This window comes from Geospiza fortis, unplaced genomic scaffold (assembly GCF_000277835.1).
Source record: "Geospiza fortis unplaced genomic scaffold, GeoFor_1.0 scaffold37, whole genome shotgun sequence".
NCBI lineage: Eukaryota > Metazoa > Chordata > Aves > Passeriformes > Thraupidae > Geospiza > Geospiza fortis.
In genome coordinates this window covers 1,695,201-1,718,191 of record NW_005054449.1, presented here as the reverse complement: position 1 = coordinate 1,718,191, position 22,991 = coordinate 1,695,201, and the positions used below count along the sequence as shown (strand labels likewise).

At 53.4% G+C, this 22,991-nt stretch overlaps 1 protein-coding gene and 1 long non-coding RNA gene across 2 annotated transcripts in view; one reads left to right on the top strand and one right to left on the bottom strand.

Annotated features, from left to right (window-relative positions):
• Positions 1-306: 306 nt before the first annotated feature.
• Positions 307-2,434, top strand: LOC115948620. Its single transcript, XR_004082419.1, has 2 exons — positions 307-634; positions 1,189-2,434. It is a non-coding gene; the product is annotated as an uncharacterized LOC115948620 (long non-coding RNA).
• Positions 2,435-2,598: 164 nt separating this feature from the next.
• Positions 2,599-22,991, bottom strand: part of TP73 (tumor protein p73) — a 37,568-nt gene continuing 17,175 nt past the window's right edge. The window contains exons 5-14 of the mRNA XM_005427649.2: positions 12,507-12,693; positions 12,298-12,413; positions 11,672-11,781; positions 10,636-10,778; positions 9,864-9,952; positions 9,461-9,555; positions 8,687-8,874; positions 7,850-7,982; positions 7,036-7,129; positions 2,599-4,883 (exon numbers count right to left, since the gene is read on the bottom strand). Coding sequence (XP_005427706.1) covers positions 4,560-4,883; positions 7,036-7,129; positions 7,850-7,982; positions 8,687-8,874; positions 9,461-9,555; positions 9,864-9,952; positions 10,636-10,778; positions 11,672-11,781; positions 12,298-12,413; positions 12,507-12,693 — 1,479 coding nt within the window. The 3' untranslated portion in view covers positions 2,599-4,559. The remainder of the gene's footprint in view (positions 4,884-7,035; positions 7,130-7,849; positions 7,983-8,686; positions 8,875-9,460; positions 9,556-9,863; positions 9,953-10,635; positions 10,779-11,671; positions 11,782-12,297; positions 12,414-12,506; positions 12,694-22,991) is intronic.

Here is a 22,991-nt window from a genome sequence, read left to right as displayed (position 1 = left end):
CCAAATTTTCTCTCTGTCCCATGCATTATGTGGTTTTAAGAGCTGCATGAATCATACCAGAGCAGGAGCTGGTGTCAGCTGTCCTGAGGCTGAAATTGTGCAGATTTCCTTTGTCCTTTCCAGGGTGGTGTCAGCTGTGTAGCAGGAGTCCAGCATATGAAAGGGGAAGAAAAGTGTCAATTTCTACAGTAATGAATAATTACAGCTATGGGGGCTGGTCTTGGGGAGGAATGAAGCACTTATAAAAGGGGCTTTGCTCAGGTGAGGTATCACACAAGTAGAAGCAATTATACTACAGCACATCCCTGGTGTTTCTGTTGTGTCTGAGCCATACCAGGGCTGGGGCAGGTGTGACTCCTCATTTCAGAACCTACTTTTGTCTTGGTTTTACAAACCAGGGCTTCTCTAACCTGTGTGAGATTGAAAATGTGATAATTTAAAAATGTTCTTTCTTCCCTGTTTTGCTCCTTCCCTCAGGTTCACGGGTCTCAAGGGACGTTAAGGGTGGACAACCAGAACCCCCTGGGCATCACAGAGCATGGGACTTCTGTGTCCATCTGTCCCCAGACCCAAGCTGAGCGCTACAGAGATGCATACAGGGAGCTCTTCCGGCACTTCCTGAGGACCCTGAAAGGTGGGACAAGGCTTAAATTGATGGCTGGTGTTGCTTTGGGTTGGCTTTGTTGGGGGAGGCACCATGTCAGGTCATGGAGATGGGTGGGGAATGATGATCTGAAACTCTGTGCTGGGAAGAAATGAGAGTTGGGAGTAGAAATTACCTTGGACCTTACTGTCCTTTGTGATGAAAGCAGCTGTTTGTGACAGCCAAGCTATCCTCAGCCAGAGTCCTGGCTGCCCAGAAGGGATAAAAATCACAGAATCATGGAGTGGCCTGGGTACAGTGAGGCTTTGAAGACCATCTAGTCCACACTATCCTCAGCCAGAGTCCTGGCTGCCCAGAAGGGATAAAAATCACAGAATCATGGAGTGGCTTGGGTAGGAAGAGGCTTTGAAGACCATCTAGTCCAAGCTATTTTTATTCAACAGTATTTCAGTTGTTGTGGCTGCATTGACAGGGCAGGAGGAGAGGGCTGGAATGTTTTAAGTCCTGCAGCCTCAGTGCTGTGGTGGGATCTGTGCTCACAGGGGACCATGGGTTTCATCCAGTGCTTTGTTCCTGTCCCACAGGCCAGGAGCCCCCCGTGGTCACCAAGGAGCAGCTCCTCTGGACCATCCAGGTCGCTGCAGCAGCTGAGCAGTCCTGGAGGAACAGATCTGCTGTGGACTTGCACAGCGGTGCCACGGATCCGCCCGGGGTCAAGGCTGAGCTCGTGTGACAGCCACTCCCACCCAGTGGCCTCAACAGAAGCCTGGATGGTGGTTTGGTGTTCCCAGCAGACAGAGGCACTTCTGAACCAGGAGCACTTGGTGCTGGGGCAGGGCAGGGTTCCTACCATGTCAGACAGAGCCTGCAAGAAATTCCGTGTGGTTTCATCCAGGTGGCTTTTCCTCCTGGAGGGTGCTGCTGACCACAGAGCTCTGTTTTCCTGGGAGAAGAGGGATGCTCCTCGGGCCAGGCAGGGTGGTGTAGGTTCACCAGTAGCTGGGATGAGGGAGAAGTCTCCCCTTGGAGAGGGAACAGCCACTGTTGTCCTCTGCCTGGAGGAGAAGTCACAAGCAGCAGGCGCCTTCCCAGCAGTGCCACAAGGAAGGTGATGTAATGCTCAAAAAACCACAGGAGCATCTGTGAGTATGTTTAGATTGGATATATGAAAGAGATTCTTCCCTTTGAGGGTGGTGAGGGGCTGGAATGGATTTCCCAGAGAAGCTGTGGCTGTCCCATCCCTGGAAGTGTTCAAGGCCAGGTTGGACAGGGCTTGGAGCAACCTGGGGTAGTGGAAGGTGTCCTTGCCATGGCAGGGGTGGGATGGGATGAGCTTTAAGGTTCCTTCCAAACAAACCAGTCTGGGTTCCATGATCCTGGTTGGGACACAGGCCCCAGCAGAAGGCAGAGCCACAGGCCAGGCAGTGTCTGCCAGGAGCTTTGCACCTTTGTCATGTGTGGAGCTCTCTGCAGCTGTGCGGCTCTGACTGTTCCTGTCTGGCTGTCACATGCCAGTTTTCAAGATCTTTTGAAACCTTTTTTTTTTGTATTTTTATTGAATTACAACAACATTCTTGACTTCTTCCATTCCAAGGCATTAGTTTATAAACTTTTTGCAAGAACCTTTAGTTCAATCCATTTCCAATTCCTACCTGTGGAATATATACTCCTAAAACTAGAAATAATGGTGAAATTTGTGTTCTTTTTGGGAAATTGTTTTTAACAGTGTCATTTAACAGCTCAGAAAAACTGTGTCTTAATGCTTGCTCTCCATTCCATTCACTATTTTTTAGCCATTTATTAAGAAAAAAAAAAAGTTTTATGTGTTCAGAAGCTGGTTTTTGCCTCTCTGTACTTGCTGTAGCAGATTAGTACACAATGGTAGTTTTCTTTTTTGTTTCAGTAGCTTTAGGCCCTTTGAGGTCCTACAGTTGAAGGTTTACTCTGGGTTAAGAGGGCACTTTCTGTCCAATTTTAATTTCCAGATGCAGGAATTCCCACATGTGCTTTTATTGTGTTACAAAAACAAAAACAAAACAAAAACAAACCAACAAAAAAAAAACAACCCAAAACAAAAGAGTAACCACAGCTATAAAAATAACACATTTTCCAAAGATGACATTACAAAAAATACAATTCCTATCACAGAGTGATCCATTAATACTGCTGGAAACAGCCCCAGGAACTCTGGAAATGTGAGTGGTTGTTGCAAAAGCTTTAAAGCATTAAAGTGCTTTCCTGAGCCATTTCCTGGGGACACAGATCACTGTCAGCCACGCCAGGGGAGTTCCCAATCCCAAAGATTCCCAATCCCTGTGGTGTGAGGGGTGGGATGGCCTCAGGGATGGTGACTGCACCTGCAGCTCATCAGTCCCTGAGGAAGAGGAGGGACAAGAGGCAATTTCTGTGTGCTGAAGGCTCAGAGCTGCTGTGGGACACCCAGACAAGGCCTTGGAAGGAGGAGGGTCCCAGCCCAGGGCTGTGGGTGCAGCACATGCAGTGGTCACACTCCTGTCCCCCTGGAGAGGGAGCATCCACTGCCTGCCTGGAGGAGAAGTCACATCTCAGGTGAGCCCTGGTGGGATTTCAGCACTTCTGCTCTTGCTTAGAGGGTCCAGGGCTTTGGGAAGGGTATCCAGCCCCTTCCCCGGCCTGGGGGTGATGGGAAGCAGGTGCAGGGCTGCCTTTGGAGGCCTCCAGAGGGAGAGTGCAGCAGTGGGAATGTGCTGGGCAGCATCATCTCTGTGCAGGTTCCCTCAGGCTGCCCAAAATCTCGAGTGACCCAGGGCTGAGGGGGCAGATGCAGCAGCTCCCTGCCCTCCCTCCCACAGCGACAGCTCCTGAGACTTCAGTGCCTTTCCAGGACTTGTTGTGGGACATTGCCTTCCCAAAAGTGTAGGGAATGAAAAATCAGGGAGGGAACACACCTATTTGTGTCCTTGCTTTCTGTGAAGGCTTTTTTCCCAGTCTGAATCAACAGAGAAATTGCGGCTGGGGAAAATGACGAGGAACAGAAGAGAATTGGGCAGCCAGTTCATGCTGTGCTCCAAAAAGATGGAATTTACACCATGACATTCCAGCTTGTCAGGTCTGACCTGTCAACAAAACTCCCCAAGGGAGCAGGGAAGGATTATCCAGTCCTCTGGCTTCCCAGGACAATCATTGGCTTTCCCCCTCCTGCACAACTGCATGCAAGAGATTCAGAGGAGGGAAAAAACTGAGTTTTGAATAGATAAGGCTGGAGACAGGATTGTCTGCATGTTTACATGCTACAACATGGAATTAATTTACTTGACACTGCGGTGTCTCAGGAGTCAGTATCAATTTTTAAAGCTTACATGAAAATAAATCTTTCTCTCTCCTTACAGCACAATGAGTTTACTGTATGTACATTCTGTTTATATACACCAACCTTTAAGTACAAGAACACATTGGTCAGGGACAAACAGGGTCTTTCTGGCTCTACTGAGGGCTGAGGGAAGGGGTGCATTTGGCAGTCCATGGAAAAACAAGGATGTGGCTTCACACCAGTCCCTGGCAATGCCTGCACAGGTCAGAGCTGAGTCTGTTGCAGTGACAAAGCCCTCTCAGTTTGGGACACCATGAAGAACATGGACGGTGAGCAGGGATGAGAAAAATGTGCTGTCCTTACACTGCTGGGTGCAGGGATGCTCCAGGAAAACACAAACCACACAGTGCCTCCTGTGCCGTGGGCAGGCAGAAATCCCACTCTGGCTGCTGAGCTGGCTCAGCTGCCCTCCTCCTTTCCTTCCTCCTCCTCCTCACCTCCAGTTTCCTCCCCAGGCAGGCACCTCCTGCCTGGCTCAGGGCCTGCAGTTCCCCTGGATATAACAAACTTAAACTTCTCCAGGTGCCCAAGGCTGCAAATACATTTTTGAGGGGGTGAAGGGAGTTTATCACCCCGCCGGTGTCTCGCTGCCACCTCAGGAGCCCCTCAGTTGATCTCTCCCTCCGTGAACTCCTCCTTTATGGACTGTTTGCGGGATTTGCAGTCCGGGAGGTCGAAGCCGAAGTCGGCCCAGTCGTCGGCGGTGCCGCGGTTGGGGATGGTGATGGTGTGGCGCACGCGGAAATGCACGGCCTCCATCACCCGCTGCCGCTGCAGCTCGCCCGAGCTGCCGATGGAGATGGTGGAGGCGTTGCTGCTGCTGGAGCGGATCAGCTGCTGGGCCCCGTAGTCGTGGCTCTGCTTGAGCTCCTGCAGGCCCCGCCAGATGATCATGCGGTACTGCTCCGGGATCTTCAGTGCCGCGAGATCCTGCAAGGACAACACCGCTCAGGCACGGCCGGCAGAGATGGGGCTGGACCAGCAGGAGAGAGCCCCAGGTTGTGCTTTTGAGGGGACACGTGGGTGCAATGCCCAAAAGAGCACAGCTGGACCTCCTGCTATGGCCATGGGTCCTTCCCTCAGGTTCACACGTTTCAGGGGACGTTAAGGGTGGACAACCAAAACCTCCTGGGCATCACAGAGCATGGGACTTCTGTGTCCATCTGTCCCCAAACCCAAGCTGAGTGCTACAGAGATGCATAAGTTTGTTATATCCAGGAGAAAGCCCCAGATTATGTATTTGGGGGGGACACATGGGTGCAATGCCCAACAGAGCAGAGCTGGACCTCCCGCCACGGCCATGGGTTCATCATGGTGCACCCATGGCCATGGATGCATCCCCTGGGTGTCACAGACATATTTTATGAAAAATCCTTCTGCCAGGATTTTTTCTCCTGAGAAGCTGAGAGGCCTCAGAAATGAAATGTAAACAATGGTTATCTGCTGCTGTGGAATGCAACAGGTGCATCTTTGATTGGTCTCATGTGGTTGTTTTTAATTAATGGCCAATCACAGTCCGGCTGTCTCAGACTTTCTGGTCAGTCACAAGATTTTATTATCATTCCTTTCTATTCCTTGCTAGCCTTCTGATGAAATCTTTTCTTCTATTCTTTTAGTATAGTTTTAGTATATAATTGTCTTTTAATATAATATATACAACAAAATAATAAATCAGCCTTCTGAAACATGGAGTCAAGATTCTCATCTCTTCCCTCATCCTGGGACCCCTGCGAACACCACCACACCCTGGGTTATTTTCCCTTTGTAACCAAGTAACTGCAGGTTTGCAGGTGGGAGATTTTTGTTGTTGTTTTGGGAGGGGTTCACATCAAACTGATGTGGAAATGGGAGGGAAGGAAGGGATCATTCCCCTTGGACACAGGTTGCAGAGCAGCGTGTGAAGCATCCTTGTGGCTGTGCACTTGGGATGGCCTCTGCTCTGGTCCTGGCCCAGCAGGCTGGAGCAGCACCAGCCTCCAGCACTGAGGTGGGTGACCTCAGACTGGGGACATGTGCCAGGACACACACCAGCACAGGGGGGAGCTGCCAGGGGTCCGTGTTAATGCCAGCACAGAGACTCACGGGAGCGTTAACTGGAGCAGACAGTGAGTATGCAATTAGTAGCTACAAACGACTCAGACACACAGCTCTGCCCTGACACAAGTTTTGGCCATTCCTAAACGTTCCCGTGGACAGCTGACAGGCAGTCATGGAGTTAGTTCAGCAAATGGTCCAGAACCAGGCTCAGGTTACACAACTGGCCCCAGCCACCAGTGACAAATCATCATCTCTCCTGCGGCATGCTGCAGCTGCCAGGTAGAGACACTGCTACACCTGCCTGGGGCAAAACGAGGTCAAAACAGGGTCGGGCAGGAGCTCTGTCTCAGTCAAAACACCAGCTTGGGGATTTACAGGGTTTTCCATGGATCAAAGGGTTCAAGATTATTTTTTGTTTTCCTTTTTCTTGTTCCTCTGATGGGCTGGGGAACTGCTCTGGTGCTGCCCGTGGTACCAGCACCAGAGTGTGGCAGCAGAGAGGATGATGCTTTGGGCACACACAGGTATTTCCAGCATCCCCTCCATGCTTTTTCTGACAGCTTTTGCCTGATCTGGGCTATTTCATTCCAGACTTCAGCCTCTTTCATTCTAAAGATTAGCAGGGGAAGTGGTGAGACCAGATTAAACCTCCCTGAGCTGCAGTGGGGTGTCCCTGCTGGCTCTGTGGGATATGGGGTGTTCCCCTGAGCACCTCAGCTGTGTTCTCTGTGTTAGGTGGAAAATCTCCCTGAGCTCTGGCCTGGGGATCTTTGATCTCTGTTGCTTCTGAGAGTCTGGAGGAAGCAGTTGAGACTGGTTGTAGTTTTTTGGGACTGGTTGTGATTTTTACCAAGGCCTGAGCAATAGCTACTTCCAAAGGACCAACAAGGGGGCAGGAATGACAGGCATCAATCCTGGGAACACATGTTCTCTGTGAGGGGTTGGGGCACAGGTTTCCCTTCCTCCAAAACACTTTCAGTTTTGCTTTTCAGACCAACAGCTGTGGGAAACAAGTGGTAAGAACAGATCTCCCCAAAGCATTTACCTCTATGGATAGGTTCTGCAGGTGGTAAATATTCTGTAACCCTTGTGAGGTGAAATAGTCGATGCAGTTTGGACACCCCAATCCTGTTAAAAAACTGCAGAGAAAGTTTGGAAAATAAAGTTGTGGCATTAAGTTCTCATGAACAACAGCTGTGTCCCATCTCTGTGGGACAGACCATGTCAGGTGGGGAATGTGGGGAGCTCCATGGGTGCTCCACTGGCACTAAGGTCAAAGCACAGTGTGGGGTTGTGTTCATTCCTAAAACTACACATGTTTTCCTCCTGATTGTTTGAGATTTTGGCTCAGGAACTCATATAATATGAGGGAGCTCAAGCTACTGGGGAGGGGGATCAGGGCATGCCCCGGGCTCTGCCCAGTGTGGATGCTGGCCCAAGGTAGGTCTGTCAAATCATCCGTGGTCTTTTTAAAGGCCAAAACATTCAAAACCTGCAGAGCTGTTAGTGCATTTCTGATTGAAATAAGTCACATGGACTCATTTCCAGGTGTTGCTGGAAGGGGAAGGGGGAAGCTCATAGAGCTACATGCCATTGGACAGGGAGGAAAAGACCCACTTTAGGATGTACTTAATTTCCAGTTGATCAGGGATGGATTCCCAGGGAGGTGTATGAGGGCACTGGGGGTTCCTGACTGATTGGTAGCTGGGCTTTGGTTGCTCAGGTGAGAGGAGCAGCAGTGATTTCTCAGCTGGGGCCAGTGGCCAGCTGACCAGTTGCCAGACAGATGGGAAGGTTAGAGCGAGGGACACAGCCGGGAACAGAGGACAGACAGACAGGACTCCAGGTGCCTTCCCTACCTGACAAGGCTGGGGTCGGCGCTGTAGGGTGGAGGGGGGGTGCAGTGTGACCCCGACACCATGGACTGGGAGGAGTGGCCCCCGTTCATTTCTCCATTGCTCTGCATGGGGTGGCTGTTCAGCATTCCGGGTCCTGGGCAGTGGCAACAAATGCACCCATTAGAAACCACCCAAACCTGATAACCTGTGGGAACCCTGCACAGGGAATATTTCTCTGTCTGCTGTGACCCCCAGAGAAGCACTGGCTTTGACCCTCACCCATGGACAAAGCTTCCAGGACTTCAAGACCGACTAGAGTCCACAAAAGCGTGAAATAGATTATAAAGAATAGTGTAGTATGTCACTTGGGTGAGAAATTTAGGTTTGGGGATTTTTAGTATGTAGTAGATGGAGACAAGATAGAGGGCATTGGGCATTGTCCCAGGATTCTTCATTTTCTGCAGTGTTGGTGGCACAGGGTGATTGGTCAAGGAAAGCTGCAGTTTTAGGTTACGTGGACAGACAAGGGATGAGTTATTGTTAGATAGGTAAAAATAAAGTGTGTTTTAAAAGTTAATTGGATGGGGCAACTTTAAAAGACCTTGCAACTGTATATCTACAGATATTTTGCAGCGCTTTTCCTGTGCTCAAAGCCTGGTGTAGACGATGCGCTGAGGTTTTGATAAGATAATAATAAACAACTAGCTGAAGACCGAAAAAATCCAGTGCATCTCGTTTTCCTGACACAGAACTGCTCCAGGAGGGTTTCCCCCAACAGGGGAACCCCCAGCCATCAATAAATCAGTAAAACGCCCACTCCTGGGCAGGGAGAGCCCAGCCTGCTGACAGAGGACGTACCCATGGGGCCCAGGCTGGGTGCAGAACTGGAGCCGTGCTGGGCAGGCTGCCCCACCAGCTGGTTCACAGAGGGCAGCTTGTTGATTCCTCCTCCGTGGACTTTATTCATGGGGGAAAGGACGGGGCCGTAGGAGGAAGGTGTCTGCAGCTGGGTCCTGTTTGGGGAGGGAACACTCTGGTCACACTGGGGTGGGTGGGATGGAGCTCCCTCCCAGCCCATCCAGCCTCCCTGACAAGGGTGTTCAGGGGCTGTGGGGGTCTTGAGGGGCTGCAGGGGTCTGGGGGGCTTTAGGGGTCTCAGGGATTGTGGCAGTCTCAGGAACTGTCGGGGTCTCAGGAGCTGCAGGGGTCTTGAGGAGCTTCAGGGCTCTGGGGGACTGTAGGGATCTTAGGGATGATGGAGGCCTCAGTGAATGGTGGAGATCTCAGAACTGTGGGGGTCTCAGGAGGCTGCAGGGGCCTGGAGGATTGGGGGGTTCTCAGGGATTGAGGGTCTCAGGAGCTGTGGGGGTCTCAAGGCCCATGGGGGTCTCAGGGATTGTGGGGATCCCAGGGGCTGTGAGGGTCTCAGGGATTGTGGGGTTCTCAGGAGGTGTGAGGGTCTCAGGAGCTGTGGGGATCTCAGGGCCTTTGGGGATCTCAGGAGCTCTGAGGGTCCTAGGGCCTGTAAAGGTCTCAGGGCCTGTGGGGGTCTCAGGGCCTATGGGGATCTCAGGGCCTGTGGGGGTCGCAGGGCCTTTGGGGGTCTCAGGGCCTATGGGGGTCTCAAGAGGCCGGTAGGAATCCACCAGCTGCTGTGGGACCAGCTCCACCAGCTCCAGGCTCTCCTTTATCTTCATCAGGATCTCAAAGTTCTCCCGGCCTCGCACCTGCAGGAGGGAACAACACCAGGACTTTGCTTTATTCCCGTCCCACCTGGCTAATTCCTCATTCTCCCTTTTTTCCACCCAGATTGACTGTCACTGCAGCCAGGGATTGTTTGGGATGCCTCAACCCCTTGGACATGTGTGTCCATGGATGCTTTTGCTCCTATTCCCAAGGCCCCTGCTGTCCTACAGGAGCCTGCGCAGCCCCAACCTGCCTGACATCCCCTCCCCAAGGTGTTTCTGGCAGAGGGGACGATGTCACCTCTGTCCCAAATGGATTTCTGACCCCATTGCAGCTCACCCACACTTACAGGCACGTAGTACATCTCCTCCTCCCCGTGCCTCCGTTTCTTAATGCCAGTGCCCAGCGCTGGGATGCCCTGGGGGCTCTGCTTGAAGGCTGGAAAGAGAATAGATATAGTTGTGTGTGACCATGTTCACAGGGGTCTGAGGATGAGGGAAGAGGTGAGGATCTGACTCCATGTTTCAGAAGGCTGATTTATTATTTTATGATATATATTATATTAAAACGATACTAAAAGAATAGAAGAAAAGATTTCATCAGAAGGCTGGCTAAGAATAGAAAAAGAAAGAATGATAACAAAGGCTTGTGTCTCGGACAGTCTGAGCCAGCTGACTGTGATTGGCCATTAATTAGAAACAACCACATGAGACCAATCACAGATGCACCTGTTGCATTCCACAGCAGCAGATAATCATTGTTTACATTTTGTTCCTGAGGCCTCTCAGCTTCTCAGGAGGAAAAATCCTAAAGAAAAGGATTTTCCATAAAAGATGTCTCTAACAGTCATGGGAAACAGGACATGGCAGGGAGCACCTCAAGCTGTGCAGGATGCTAAAACCATTCCCTTGGGGCCTGGCATGGGAGTGTCCCTTTGTCAATAATAAATAAACATATCTGGCTATGAGAGCCATGCCCAGGCTCTGTGAGGAGAGGGGTGGGGTCCAGCTTATGAGATTTAGTGGAGAAAAGTCAAAGCATCATCCCTGAGTGTGAATTTGAGCCCAGACTTGTGCAGCACAGGGATGTTGGGAGCCCCCCACCCCTGTCAGGGGACTCACTGCGCTTGTTGGCGTTGCCGTTCTTGGCCGTGCTCTCGTTCAGGGCTTGCTGCTCTCGGAAATGATCCTCGTCAGCTTTCCTGTCCCTGCCGGGACAGGCACAGATCCGCCCCTCGAAGGATCTCCTCCCCAGGACCTGCCCGCTGGGAGAACAGCACAATCAGTGGCCCTGCTCTCCCTTGGGAAGGGCAAAAACCACATCAGCGACCCTCAGCGAGCCCCTGAGCCGCTGCTCCTGGGGCAGAGGAAGGCTCCAGCTGAGCAGTCCCTGGTCCCTCCGTGCCAGCCCCTCTCCGAGCTGGCAGAGGGGAGCATTGCTGTGCAACGGGCTGGGGCTGCCCCATCCCATTTCCTGGGTCTCGGATATCTGTTGATAATTGCAGCCCCGAGATGTGCAGGATGTCTCTGCTTCAGCCCGTGTGGCTGAAGAACGAGTCTGGACTCTTCACTTTTTGGCCTTGAGGTTGTTTATTAATTCTTATCTATGAAATTTTCTTTCTGCCCAGCCGAGATCTGCTCAGCAGGGCAGCCACAGGCACTCTTTGTGTTGTCCTTTTATACTACAAACTACGTGTAACATATTTACACTTAATTCCCAATACCTATCACCTGTGTTAGACAGTGCACAATCCCAAAGTGCCAACATCACTGCAGAAAATGGAGAACAAGAAGAAGAAGAAGAAGAAAGGCTGGACACACCCAGATTCCTCCATCTTGTCCCCACAACCCCCATACCAAAAATCCTAAAATCTACATATTCACCCTGTGATAATTTTATTATACTATTCTAACCTCTGTGACTTTCAGGTCCTCATACAAAGCTGGCAACTTGCTCCAAGGGTCAAAATCAAATCCCCAGGTGCTCTGGGCTGTGTGCCAGGGTCTCCGAGCCCCTCGGCGGGGTCCTTGGCAACTCTGGACACCCGGAGGGATGCACTGAGTTCCGACACCTGGGATGCTCCCTGCAAGGGAGGGTTCCTTCCCCAACCCTCCTGTGATGGGAGGGATGCCCATCCCTGCTCCCACAGCCACTCACTCTCTCGTCTCCAGGGTGATGATGATGAGGATGGGCCTCCTGTTCATCCCTCCCACGCAGCTGCTGTTGCACATGAAGTTGTACAGGATGGTGGTGAACTCGGTCCCCACCTGGCCAGGAAGGGAGAGAAGGTGCTGAGTGGGGAGTGATGGGGGGAGGCAGGTTGGGATCCCCGGGGAGTGAGGAAGAGGAGGGGGGAGGCAGGCTAGGATGCTCCGAGGGTGAAGAAGAGGAGGGGAGGCAGGCTGGGATGCCAGGGAGTGATGAATCAGGGCTGGACCCTCTGGCATAGGGCTGATGCTTTGGCAGGATGAGCAGGGGAACACTGGGGATGGTCCCAGCTTGAAAAAGTGGACTGTACAAGGACTGTGGGGGCACCCAGGGAAGGAGTACCTGGGTTAAGGTACTCCCTTCCACAGGTACCTGTGGAAGCACCCCAGGGGTATCCTGTTACACCCCACTGCCCAAGGCTAGGCTGCTTTGGGATGCTTCACAGGGCTGGGACCTGCAGGTTCTGGAGTGTGCCAGGGACGAGCACAGGGTGGTCTCAGACGTGCCAGGGCAAGGGGCACACTGGGCCAAGGGAGGAGGGCAGGTCCTTGTCCCCACCACAAGCAGCCGGGTACCTGCGGGGGCTCGTAGGGCACCATCACGCTCTGCCGCCCCGTCACAGGGTCATCCACGTACTGGGACAGGTTGTTGCCTTCCACCCGGATGAGGTGGCTGGCAGGGGCTGACTGGCCTGCAAGGAAAACCTCCAGTTAGAGCCATGGCTGCCCAGGGTGCTCATCCTGAGCACAGGAGGGCGGTGACACCAGGGACACGCAGCCCTCACCGTCGTTGAAGTCGCGGCCCAGCTCGTGGTTGGGGCAGCGTTTCACCACCTCGGTGACGTGCTCTGCCTTCTTGTAGACAGGCATGGCCCGGATGATGGTGCCCGGGGGTGGTGAGGTGGACACCTTGATCTGGATGGGGCATGTCTTGGCAATCTGACAGTAGAGCTTCTTCAGCAGCGGGGAGTACTGGAAAACAGGAGACATCTCTCAGGTGAGCATCCCTGGTGGGTGGAGGGTGCTGCCCCATCCACCCTCGGCTTCCTCTGCTGCTCTGATGTAAAGGCAAGGCTTCCTTCTCTTCCCTTTCCCTGGAAATGTTGAAATCTGGCAATTTCACTCATATAAACCAGATACAGCCACCTCTTGGGGCAGGGAAGGGTTTCCCACGTGGGCAAGGGCTCTGCCAGAGCAGGGCATCACTGCACTGAGACAGAGGGGATCTCATGGAAAACAGGAGACATCCCTCAGGTGAGCATCCATTGGTGGGGTGGAGGGTGCTGCCCCGTCCAACCTCAGCTTCCTCTGCTGCTCTGGTGTAAAGGCAAGGCTTCCTTCTCTTCCCTTTCCCTGGAAATGTTGAAATCTGGCAATTTCACCCACACTATGTTTCCATGTAAACCGGATACAGCCACCTCTTGGGGCAGGGAAGGGTTTCTCAGGTAGGCAAGAGCTCTGGCACCACTGCACTGAGACAGAGGGAATCTCACTGAAAATCAGCAAAACCCTCGTTTGTGCATCACTCAGCTCATTCTGGAAACATTCCTGAGTCTGTTCACACACACAGAGCACTCAGGGCACTGACACAGCACAGCCTGAGGAAATCATGCTTGGTGCCATCAGCAGTGTCACAGCTAATGGAGTTTAGTTCTGACACAGATGTGTTTGTCCTGATCCTGACTCAATCCTTTGCAGCAGCAGTGGTTCATGGAGGGGACAGGGTAGGGACAGGATGGGGACAACTGCCTGGGCTGGCTGTGGGAGGAGGATGCTCTGCGGCAGTGCCAGCAGTCACTCCTGAGTAGAAAATGGTGTGTGGCCAGCAAATTCCTCCCCTGGGCTTTGCTTGGTGGCAAACTTGTCTCACAAGTCCCTTGGATGGGGGAAGCTCTGGGAGCTGCATCGTGTGCCCCTCCAGAGCAGGGCTGGGGAAGGAGAGCCTGTCCTTCACCTTCCAGGAACTGCCCAGGCGTGGGGATGTGCGATTCCCTTCCACCCCAGCCGTGCCATGCTGTTTTCCACCTCGCAAGGAATGTGTTTGCTATACACCAGCCCACCCCTGTGCTCGGAGCAGCCCGTCCCTGCATGGCAGGGCATGTTCCTGCTCCAGGTATTTTATCTCATCCCCACAACACAGCGCCCGGTGCCAAAAAAATACCACCGTGCAGAGCCTTTGTGGGGATGTTAAAGCTTGTCCTGAGCCATCCAAATACAGGTGTGCCAAGGGCAGGCTCTGCTCTCCCCGTGCCAGGCGGTTCCTGAGCTGGGGCTGCCCAAAACGGGGGCTCAGCACAGGGCTGGAGGGTGTTGAGGGGCTCAGTGATGGCTCAGCCCCCACTTTTCCTGGCTGTGAGCATGTCCCAGTGCAGCTGTGGGTCAGGCAGGAGGGATTTGTGTCTCCCAGTCCTGCTGCCCTGGCTGCAGGAGTACATCCACCCATGGCTGAGCGAGCTGCTCCCACCCCCAGGACTGGGACAGGGCAAATAAGAGAAACCATTGCCAGGTTTGTCTCATTCAGGTGGTCTCTGTGGAAGTTCTGGGAAGACATAAAGGGCAGAGGATCCGCCAAGGCAAACAGCAGCAGCTCCTGCAGCTCCTCCAGCACTGCACTGGTGGTGGCCAGCTGCAGGTACCAGCTCACTGGTGTGTCCTGGGTGTCCCAAGATCAGAACCTGCTCAGTGCTGGGGAAGCAGGAAGATGCTGTGGTCACTGGGGGGTGGTGACTGAAAGGTGCAACATGCACTTGAACCCGACAACAAGAATTAATCCTTATTTTTGTAGGCACTTGGACTCACCCAACAAGAGAGGAAGCTTGGAAACCCCTACCGAAATCCCCAAATTTTGCACTCATACCGGATGATGCTGACTACACCTTGACTCCATGGCCAGCTTGGCTTCCTGGGTGTGATCCTGCATCCCCAGCAGGGATTCCCAGGGATCAGGCCTGAGCTGGAAGCGTGGGCTCCACTCACAACGTGGTGACTCTGCTCTGCCTGGCTGGAAACTCCCCTGTGGCTGCAGCCCACGGGACCCACTCACCCACCACGATGGGGTTTAACACCCTGGTTTAGAGGAGCCACCATGGCAAAACAAGGGTTATTTGGAGGGGGCTCTTCCTTGCCAGGTGTTAAAATACTGACAACTCCTGTCAAAGGATCTTTTCATGTAGACATTCCCGGGCAGCCCTCAACACGCCTGGGAACTATAACTGCTCTGGAAGAGCAGAGGTGCATTATGGCAAGTTCTTTGGTAACAAATTCTCTCATTATACCATGTTATGACATGGATAAATCTCTGTTAAATAGCAGAGTGATGCCCTGCAGGGGGAAGGCGGCCTCTCCGTGCAGACTTGCCTCTGCTGATAACCTTATCATGTCCCAACAGCTCCGGGATTGCCTTCAAAGATCCCTCCACAATAACAAACTATTCTTTTAAGGAACTCCCTGCTGATAATTCTGGGCAAGAAAAGTCCAGGCTGAGCCCTGGGCGGCCGTGCTGCTGATTCCTCTCCCTGTGGAGCCGTCCTGTGCCCATCCCCAGCTGCAGCCAGGGCTGAGAGATCCCACAGAGCCAGGCTGCTCATGGCCACCAGGACAACAAACATTGTGGTTTTGGGATGCCAGGAGGTTCTGCATGCCCAGCTTGGCAATGCACTCTCTGTAAGGGACAGCAAAACCTGCACTGTGTAGAGTGTCCCTGAGCAGACACCTCTTTCCTCCATTATCTGTATTTGATAATTATTGTCCCCATGCACATCTCTGCTGGGCTCTGCTGCATCACCTGAGGTGCTGGTACCTCCCAGCACAGCCATACCCTGCACAGCACCCTGCAGGGACCAGAGGCACCATGTGCTGCTCAAGTGTGACATGAAGCAGTGGCAGAGCAGAACCCAGAGATCAAAATGCTGGGATTTAATCTCAAACCAGCACTGCTGCTTTGGCTCTCTGTGTGCCATGGCTGTGTTCCTGCCACCTGCTCACCCACATCCTTCCCATTCTGCAGTGTTTAGACAAAGTGACCTCTCAGGACCGGCCACATGTGACAGTCAAAGCTCAGGTCGCTTGAGCTGTGGCCAGCTTGCTGCCGGGCATAGCAACAACTTTTTGGGGCACCTGAACCCCTTCCTGGCACGTCCAGACCTCAGCTCCAGGATTCCTTTCACATCTACAAAGAAGCCAGGGTGTGTTCTGCCCTGAGCATCTCCTGTCTGTGTCTCCACACCCTTTTCTACCCTGGGGACCTCTGGTGTCTGTCTCCACAGTTACATTAGGACTCAGGTCATTTCTGTTCCTGGAAAACATTGGAGACTGTCTGTTATTGAGTATTACCATGTGTTTGAGGAACAAAAATGGTTTCTGTGGCTTGTGGATGCAGGGTTGCTTGAACCAACACAAAAAGCAGCAGCAGCACTGACAATCTCCCCTGGAGCCTATGGAAAAACACAGAACCTCTATTCCTTTGGGATTTCCTGCAGCTTTCAGTGTTGCCCTCAGCTTCTGGGCTGATACTGTGACACCAGCTCTGTCTCTGTCCCTCCTCTGCTATTCCTGTCTGTCCAGAGTACCAGGAATAAGCCAAAAAATGGAAAAACCAAATTATTTAACTCCTAGCAGCCTATCAGCTCTAAGCTCTGTTTCCCCAAGAGCTTGGTACCACAAAGGGCCTTCGGATGTGTTTGAAATCCAGCTGCTTTTTGGGTGAGATGAGACCATGCTGCACCACTGCCAGATGGAACAGGACATAAACCAGTCACCAGGACTGGTGCCAGGACATAAACCAGTCACCCCATGGTGCCACTGGCCACTGTGAGGCTTCACCATGGTTATCCTGGCGCTGCTGCCCCAAGGAAATGTTCTGGACACCACAAGATTCCACTGAGGGAATGCCCCACAATGGCTTCTGGATGTGGACCCTCAGCATCCATCACTGCCCACCCCTAAGAGAGGACCAGGAGATGGCTCCAGAGGCTGCTCAGCCCCAGCACCCCATGGTGCCACTGGCCACTGTGAGGCTTCACCATGGTTATCCTGGCGCTGCTGCCCCAAGGAAATGTTCTGGACACCACAAGATTCCACTGAGGGAATGCCCCACAATGGCTTCTGGATGTGGACCCTCAGCATCCATCACTGCCTACCCCTAAGAGAGGACCAGGAGATGGCTCCAGAGGCTGCTCAGCCCCAGGGCTGCCTCTCCCTGCTGGAAATGAGCAGGGAGAGGTGGTTTTCCCTATGGATGCTGACAGCCTCACACAAAAAATAACCTGAATCCTCTGCTGGAAAGCCTTCCTGGCCAAGTCCATCTCGCCCGGCCGTCCCTGGGCAGCAGAACCGCTAGGAGGATGTGTCCCAACAGATTTGGAGCTGATAAAATCTTATTTATCTTCAACTGTTGACACCTAAGCGTCTAGACTTGCCTGTTGGGGAAGGCGCAGGCAAGGCCTCCTTTCCCTCTAGAAGGAAATGATTTGCTCAACAATTGCTTTTTCCACAAATCCTCCCCTCCTCCTCTTCTCCTACATTCCAGGCTTCTCATTAGCTTTACTCAAGACGTGTCCAGGACTGCAGTCAATGGATCCCCAATAAAGCCACTGGCCTGGCAAGGGAGAGAGAAAGAAAAGCGCTGCCTCCGGCTGCTAATTTCCTTGCACTCCCCAGCAAACAGCTGCAGAGCTGCATCCTGGGACAGGTTGGGGCAGATCTCAGGCGAGAGGTGATAATAACGTGTCTGTCATCTTCCCCAGACATGTAGCATCTTGCAAACCGCAAATACCGTTAACCGGCTCGGACGAATCTGTTACGACAGATCCTGGAAGACGTGCCGGCAGCACAGCTAATTTTTTTTTTTTTTCTCTCTCTCTCCGTCTAATTTTTTTTTAATAACTATTTTTTAATCACCGGCCTGTAAACTCCTCACTGAGCTGGAAATTCCTCCCTGAGCTACTTTGTTGCTCATTTACTACGAGCCAGGTTTGAGTACGGCTGGTGGTTGAGAGGAGAGGGGAGTGTCCAGCAGGGCCTGAGGGACCTGTCCAGCACACAGGTGGGCTGAACAGGGGGATATTGCCCTGGGGATGGCTGTAAGAGGCACCCTGGTGCCCTGGGCCTCCAGTTCCTGCACCACAGTGCTGATGGATTGGGGTGATGGCCATAGGGATGCCCCAAAACGCATCTCTCTGTGCCTCCAGTCTCTGCACCACAGCAGTGATGGATTGGGGTGATGGCCATAAAGGATGTCCCAAAATTCACCTCCTTGTGCCTCCAGTCACTGCACCACAGCAGTGATGGATTGGGGTGATGGCCATAGGGATGCCCCAAAACCCATCTCCCCACATCTCCATTCCCTGTGCCACAATAATGATGGGTTGGGGTGATGGCCATAAGAAATGCCCCAAACCCATCTCCCCATGTCTCCATTCCCTGTGCCACAATAATGATGAAGTGATGGCCATAGGGATTCCCCAAAACCCATCTCCCCATGTCTCCAGTCCCTGCACCACAGCAGTGATGGGTTGGGGTGATGGCCATGAGGGATGGCCCAACACTCACCTCTCTGTGGTCCCAGTCCCATGGCAGCAATGCCTTGGGGTGATACCAAGCCACCACCAGCTGTGCCCAGCACAAGGGGTCTCAAGGCACTCAGCAGAGCCCCCTGATCACCCCAGCCATCATCAGCTCTGCCCCCCACAGGTCCCCCAGCCCTACAGACCGCTGATGTCTTGGGGCCCTGCAGCAGAACAGCACAAGGAGGCTCCCTGTGCTCCAGCCTATGTTCTTCTACCTTAATTAGCATGCCATTGCTGCTAATTAAAATTCCTTGGTTCATCCCCAAAGGACTCCTCTCCCTGCCTTCCCCAGTGAGCACATCCTTAAAATAACTTCCAGCGGGGATCTCTCTCACTCACTGCTGATCCAGCGCTGGCACTCTGAGGGTTTAATCTCTTCTGGTAGGTCTGACTCCCTCTGTGTGGTGGATACTTGGATCCCCCGTCCAAGCCAAGCCTGGAGCTCCCTCCCACTCAAAAAAGGAAGCCACAAATCCAGCAAGGAGGCTACTTCACACTGCCAAGGGTGCAGGGAGCAGGCTGGGAGGAGAGGGAAGGGAAAAGGAGGCTGAGTTGGCCTTGGGAGTTGCTGCTGGGAAGGAAATGTGAAAACCAGCACAGCAAGAGCAGGATTTAGGGGGAAACCACGGGCTCTGGAGCATCCCAGGAGGGCTGTGCCATGCAGGAGGGGCTGCCCCTCTGCCCTCTCTCAGCCACTGCCTGGGGTGGGCACGGGCAGCGTGTGGGTTTGCCAAGGGCACACCAGCATCCTCTCCCCCTCCCATGCAGCAGAGATCAGGGCTCCCAGCTCTCTCCCACCTCTCCTGCCAGGGAGCTTTGCCCTCCCCATGGAGCAGCACTGCCAGGAAGCCATTCCCTTGACCTGTGCATACCAGACACGTTCGAGATAGTGGAACTGATAGCGGGATCGTGTTGGAACATCACACACCGAATTCCTTTGCCTTTTTTCTTAATTCCATTGTGTCTGCAGCTCCTGGAGCCTCATCCACACCCCGAGAGAGCTGGTGGAAAGCCTCCAGTGGTTGGCTTCGATGGGCTCTGGAGCAGGCTGGTGCTGAGGTTGCTTTCCTGCTTCTGGCACGCCAAAATATCCACGCTCATCTGCACAGCTACTCAGGGTGTCCCCAGCTGTTTCTGCCCAAATCATCTCCAGGCCATGGCTGCTGGACAGCAACCTCCCTGGGATATGGGAAGGTGCCAGAATTTGCAGAGGGGGTTTGTGGTACAGAGATGCTCCTGAAGAATTTTCCCTCCTCTTCATATCTACCTCTACCCCAAAAAGCCACAGACAGTGACCAGCAAGGGGAGAACCTGCCTCCCATTCTCCTCATTCAGTCAGGACCAGAGAAAGCATTTCAGCTCCCCTGTGCTCATGCTCCAGCTGCAAGATCTATCAAGCAAGTGGACCCAGCTCCACGCTGCCATCTCCCACTGGCTGGGCACTGCCATGCAGCCTGGTTCGCTGTGGGTGACTGCTGGGCAGCCATCCACGGGAGCAGGAGCAGCTCTCCTCCTGTCCAGCCTTCCCCTCGCAGGCTCTTTTCTCCCCGAAACAGCAACAAGACGACCCCGGGTGTAGTTCCATGGATATATCAGAGACCCTCCTGCCTGCCTGCTCGGGGGTTTGTCCATCTCCCCCCGGCTCCAGGAGCCCCACACCGAGTCGAGCCCCCACGTCCCGGCCGCGGGAAGCCAAAGACCCCATTAACACCTCCGCAGCTCTGGCACATGCGAACAGCGCTCCGCCGCCAACCCGACTTGAGAAAAATCCTAATTGTGCCCCGGCTTGCCGTGCCGCAGCTCCCGGGGCTCTGCCTGCCCGAGGGGGGCTCCCAACCCACAGGGAAAAGCTTATTTTTGGCATCTGGCCGTTGCTCTCTGCAATAAGAAGGCCATTAAAAATGAAAAGGGAGGTGGGAGCAGCTTGGAGGGCTTCCCACGGGATGGGCGGGCGCGGATGCTGCTGTCCAGGGCTGGGGACACCAATGTCACCCGTCACTGCTCAGAGTGCCTCTGCCAGGACAGAGATGGGTAATGTCAGTCCCAAGGCTTCTCCATTCACCTCTTTTCTAAAATTAGAAAATTGGCATTTTGAAGCAAGAGAGAGCAGCTGGTGATGTTCTGGTCCCGCTGCCCACACTGCTACCCTCAGACCCCAAATGATGTTCTGCTCCCACTGCCCACACTGCTACCCTCAGACCCCTGATGATGTTCTGGTCCCACTGTTACCCTCAGACCCCCGATGATGTTCTGCTCTCACTGCCCACACTGTTACCCTCAGACCCCTGATGATGTTCTGGTCCCACTGTTACCCTCAGACCCCTTCCTCCTCCTCCTGCATTGAGTCAGGGGTGTCTGCTAAAGCACATCTTATCTCTGGAGAGATATGCAGACTCCTCATTTGAATCCTTCAGGAGTTGGGAGAATCCACCACATTCCTTGCTAAATTGTTCCTATGGTTAATTATCCTCACTGCTAAAAAAAAAAATAAATATATACCTCCTTGTTTCTAGTCTGAATTTGCCTGGCTTCAGCTTCCAAGTGCTGGATCTCATTATGTCTTTTGCTATTAGATTAAAGAACTGGCTGCTATCAGGAACCATCTCCTGGGCACACCATGATCGAGCCCCCTTGCCCTTCTTGGGGGGAACTTCATGCAGAACATTTCTGTGGTATTGCTCTACAAGGCATGTGACAAACTGTTCATTTTCTTCACATCTCCCTCCCAGGCCATGTCTGTTTTGTCAATAGAGGGTTTGAAGTGTGGGCAGGAGCACCATGTATGGAAAGGGCTTGGGGACACCCCTGCCCAGGTGACACTGATTTGCCCAGCCCTGCAGAGCAAGGGCTCATCCAGCACTCTACAGGAGCCAGCTCACCTGGTCCTTAGGAGCTCTCAGTGAGGGAGAATGGGTAATGCCACATCTCCCAGAGGGATTCAAGTCAAAACCCTTCAAAACCAGGAGGCCACTGGGCTACACACTTCCATCAACCAAAGCTCGTGACTATATCAAAAAATGATGCCAAAACTTTTGACAAGATGACTCACACGAACCATTTGTGTTGGCATTGCCTGCTCACGGGCTGTCCTTTCCTCTGTGGTCAGATCCTCCATGATTCAACCCCAGATTGCAAGAGACCTTCAGCTGAGGCTCCTTCCAGTGCAGCAGAGCCCTCGCTGCTCCAAAATGCTGCCCAGAGTGTTGGCTCTGCCCAGCTTGTGGTCAGTGCTTGGTGGCAATTGCTCAACCATCCTGGCATGGATTATTGGGTGCAGCAAAGCTCAGGGTATCCAAAAGCCACGAGGCTTCCCCAGGAGGAACAGGCTGGGTTGGTTCTTCCCAAGGGCTGCCCCAAAGCAGAGCACCAGGATGGTTGGTGCTGCTGTGCTTGGTGTGGCCATCACTGCTCTGTCAAATGTCCCTTTCTGTCCCCAGCTCTGCTGACCAGACATTTCCCTTCCCTTCCCTGCATTCCCCAATGGCTTTTCCTTACCTTGGGTGTGTGTTCCCAGCTCGTGTGGAGGCTCACACAGTGTTATTTGTGAATTCATTGACAACATAAAACACATTTGTTTTGCTGAGCTCCTTTCTCCATTAAGCCAGGATGAACTCTCAGGGGCTCAAGTGGCACTGCAGAGCTCACAATGAGCTGGAGGAAGGCATTGGCCTCATCTTCCAGCCCTGACCATGTCTGTGACAGCCCCAGCCATGAGAACACCAGGAGGACACCAGGAGGACAGGGAGTGACACCAGCTGTCACTGCAGCAGGACCATTTCTCATGTTGGCACCTTGGCAAGCTGGACATGCTGCACCCGCCTTGGCAATCCTGCAGGACTCACTGCTGCAAATGAAACATCCCCTGTGCTCTCCAGGGTGCCAGATGCTGCCAACCCACTGCTGCTCTCCACCAGGCTCAGCCCCAGTGCAGGTGGGCACTGGCCCTGCAGCCAACCTGCTCTGGGGGATGCAGCCATGCCAGCATTGTGGCTCAGAGGGCCACACACCTCTGAGTGTCCTCCCAAGTGTTTAGGTCACCTCAGGCATTCAAATCCTCATTGTGGATCCTTCCCAGGCCCCCCCATCGCAGCCGTGGGTGGGTGCATCCTCCAGAGATGCTCCCAGCCACCCCTGGAATGAGCCCATTCTCCGGGCAGCTCCCAGGTCCAGCTGCTCCCCCGAGGCTGGGAGGAAATCGTGTGGCACTGCCTGCCCTGAACTCCCACAAAGGCTTGGGAAAAACAGCCACATCCTGTCCTGGTGAGCCGAGCTCCCAGCGGGACACAGCTACAGGAGAACAGTCAGCACAGGGTGATGCGAGACAGCCTGAGCTCCCTTTAGAGCTGTGGAAAGATCCCGGGGAATGGGATGGCTCTAAGGAGGGGAGCCCTGCTGCACTGGGTCTGCTCCACCCCAAAACCGTCCCGCTCCTAGCTGGGGACAGTGGCAAGCGAGCACCGGGCACGTTCTGGCCCCCATCCCTGCGTGCCGGGGCAGCGCACGCTGCAGTGCCTGGTTTCGGTTTCCATTGGGACGCTTTAGGATGGGAATGCCTCCCTGCCCTGGGCAGGTCCTGTGCAGCTTTACCTGCGGCCGACAGGAGTTATCCATCCCCCAGCAGGGACAGGAGCGGGCTGGAATCGCATCCTGCCCGAGGACCTCCGCTTTACTCACTTCCCAATGAAATGCCGCAAGGGGAGAACG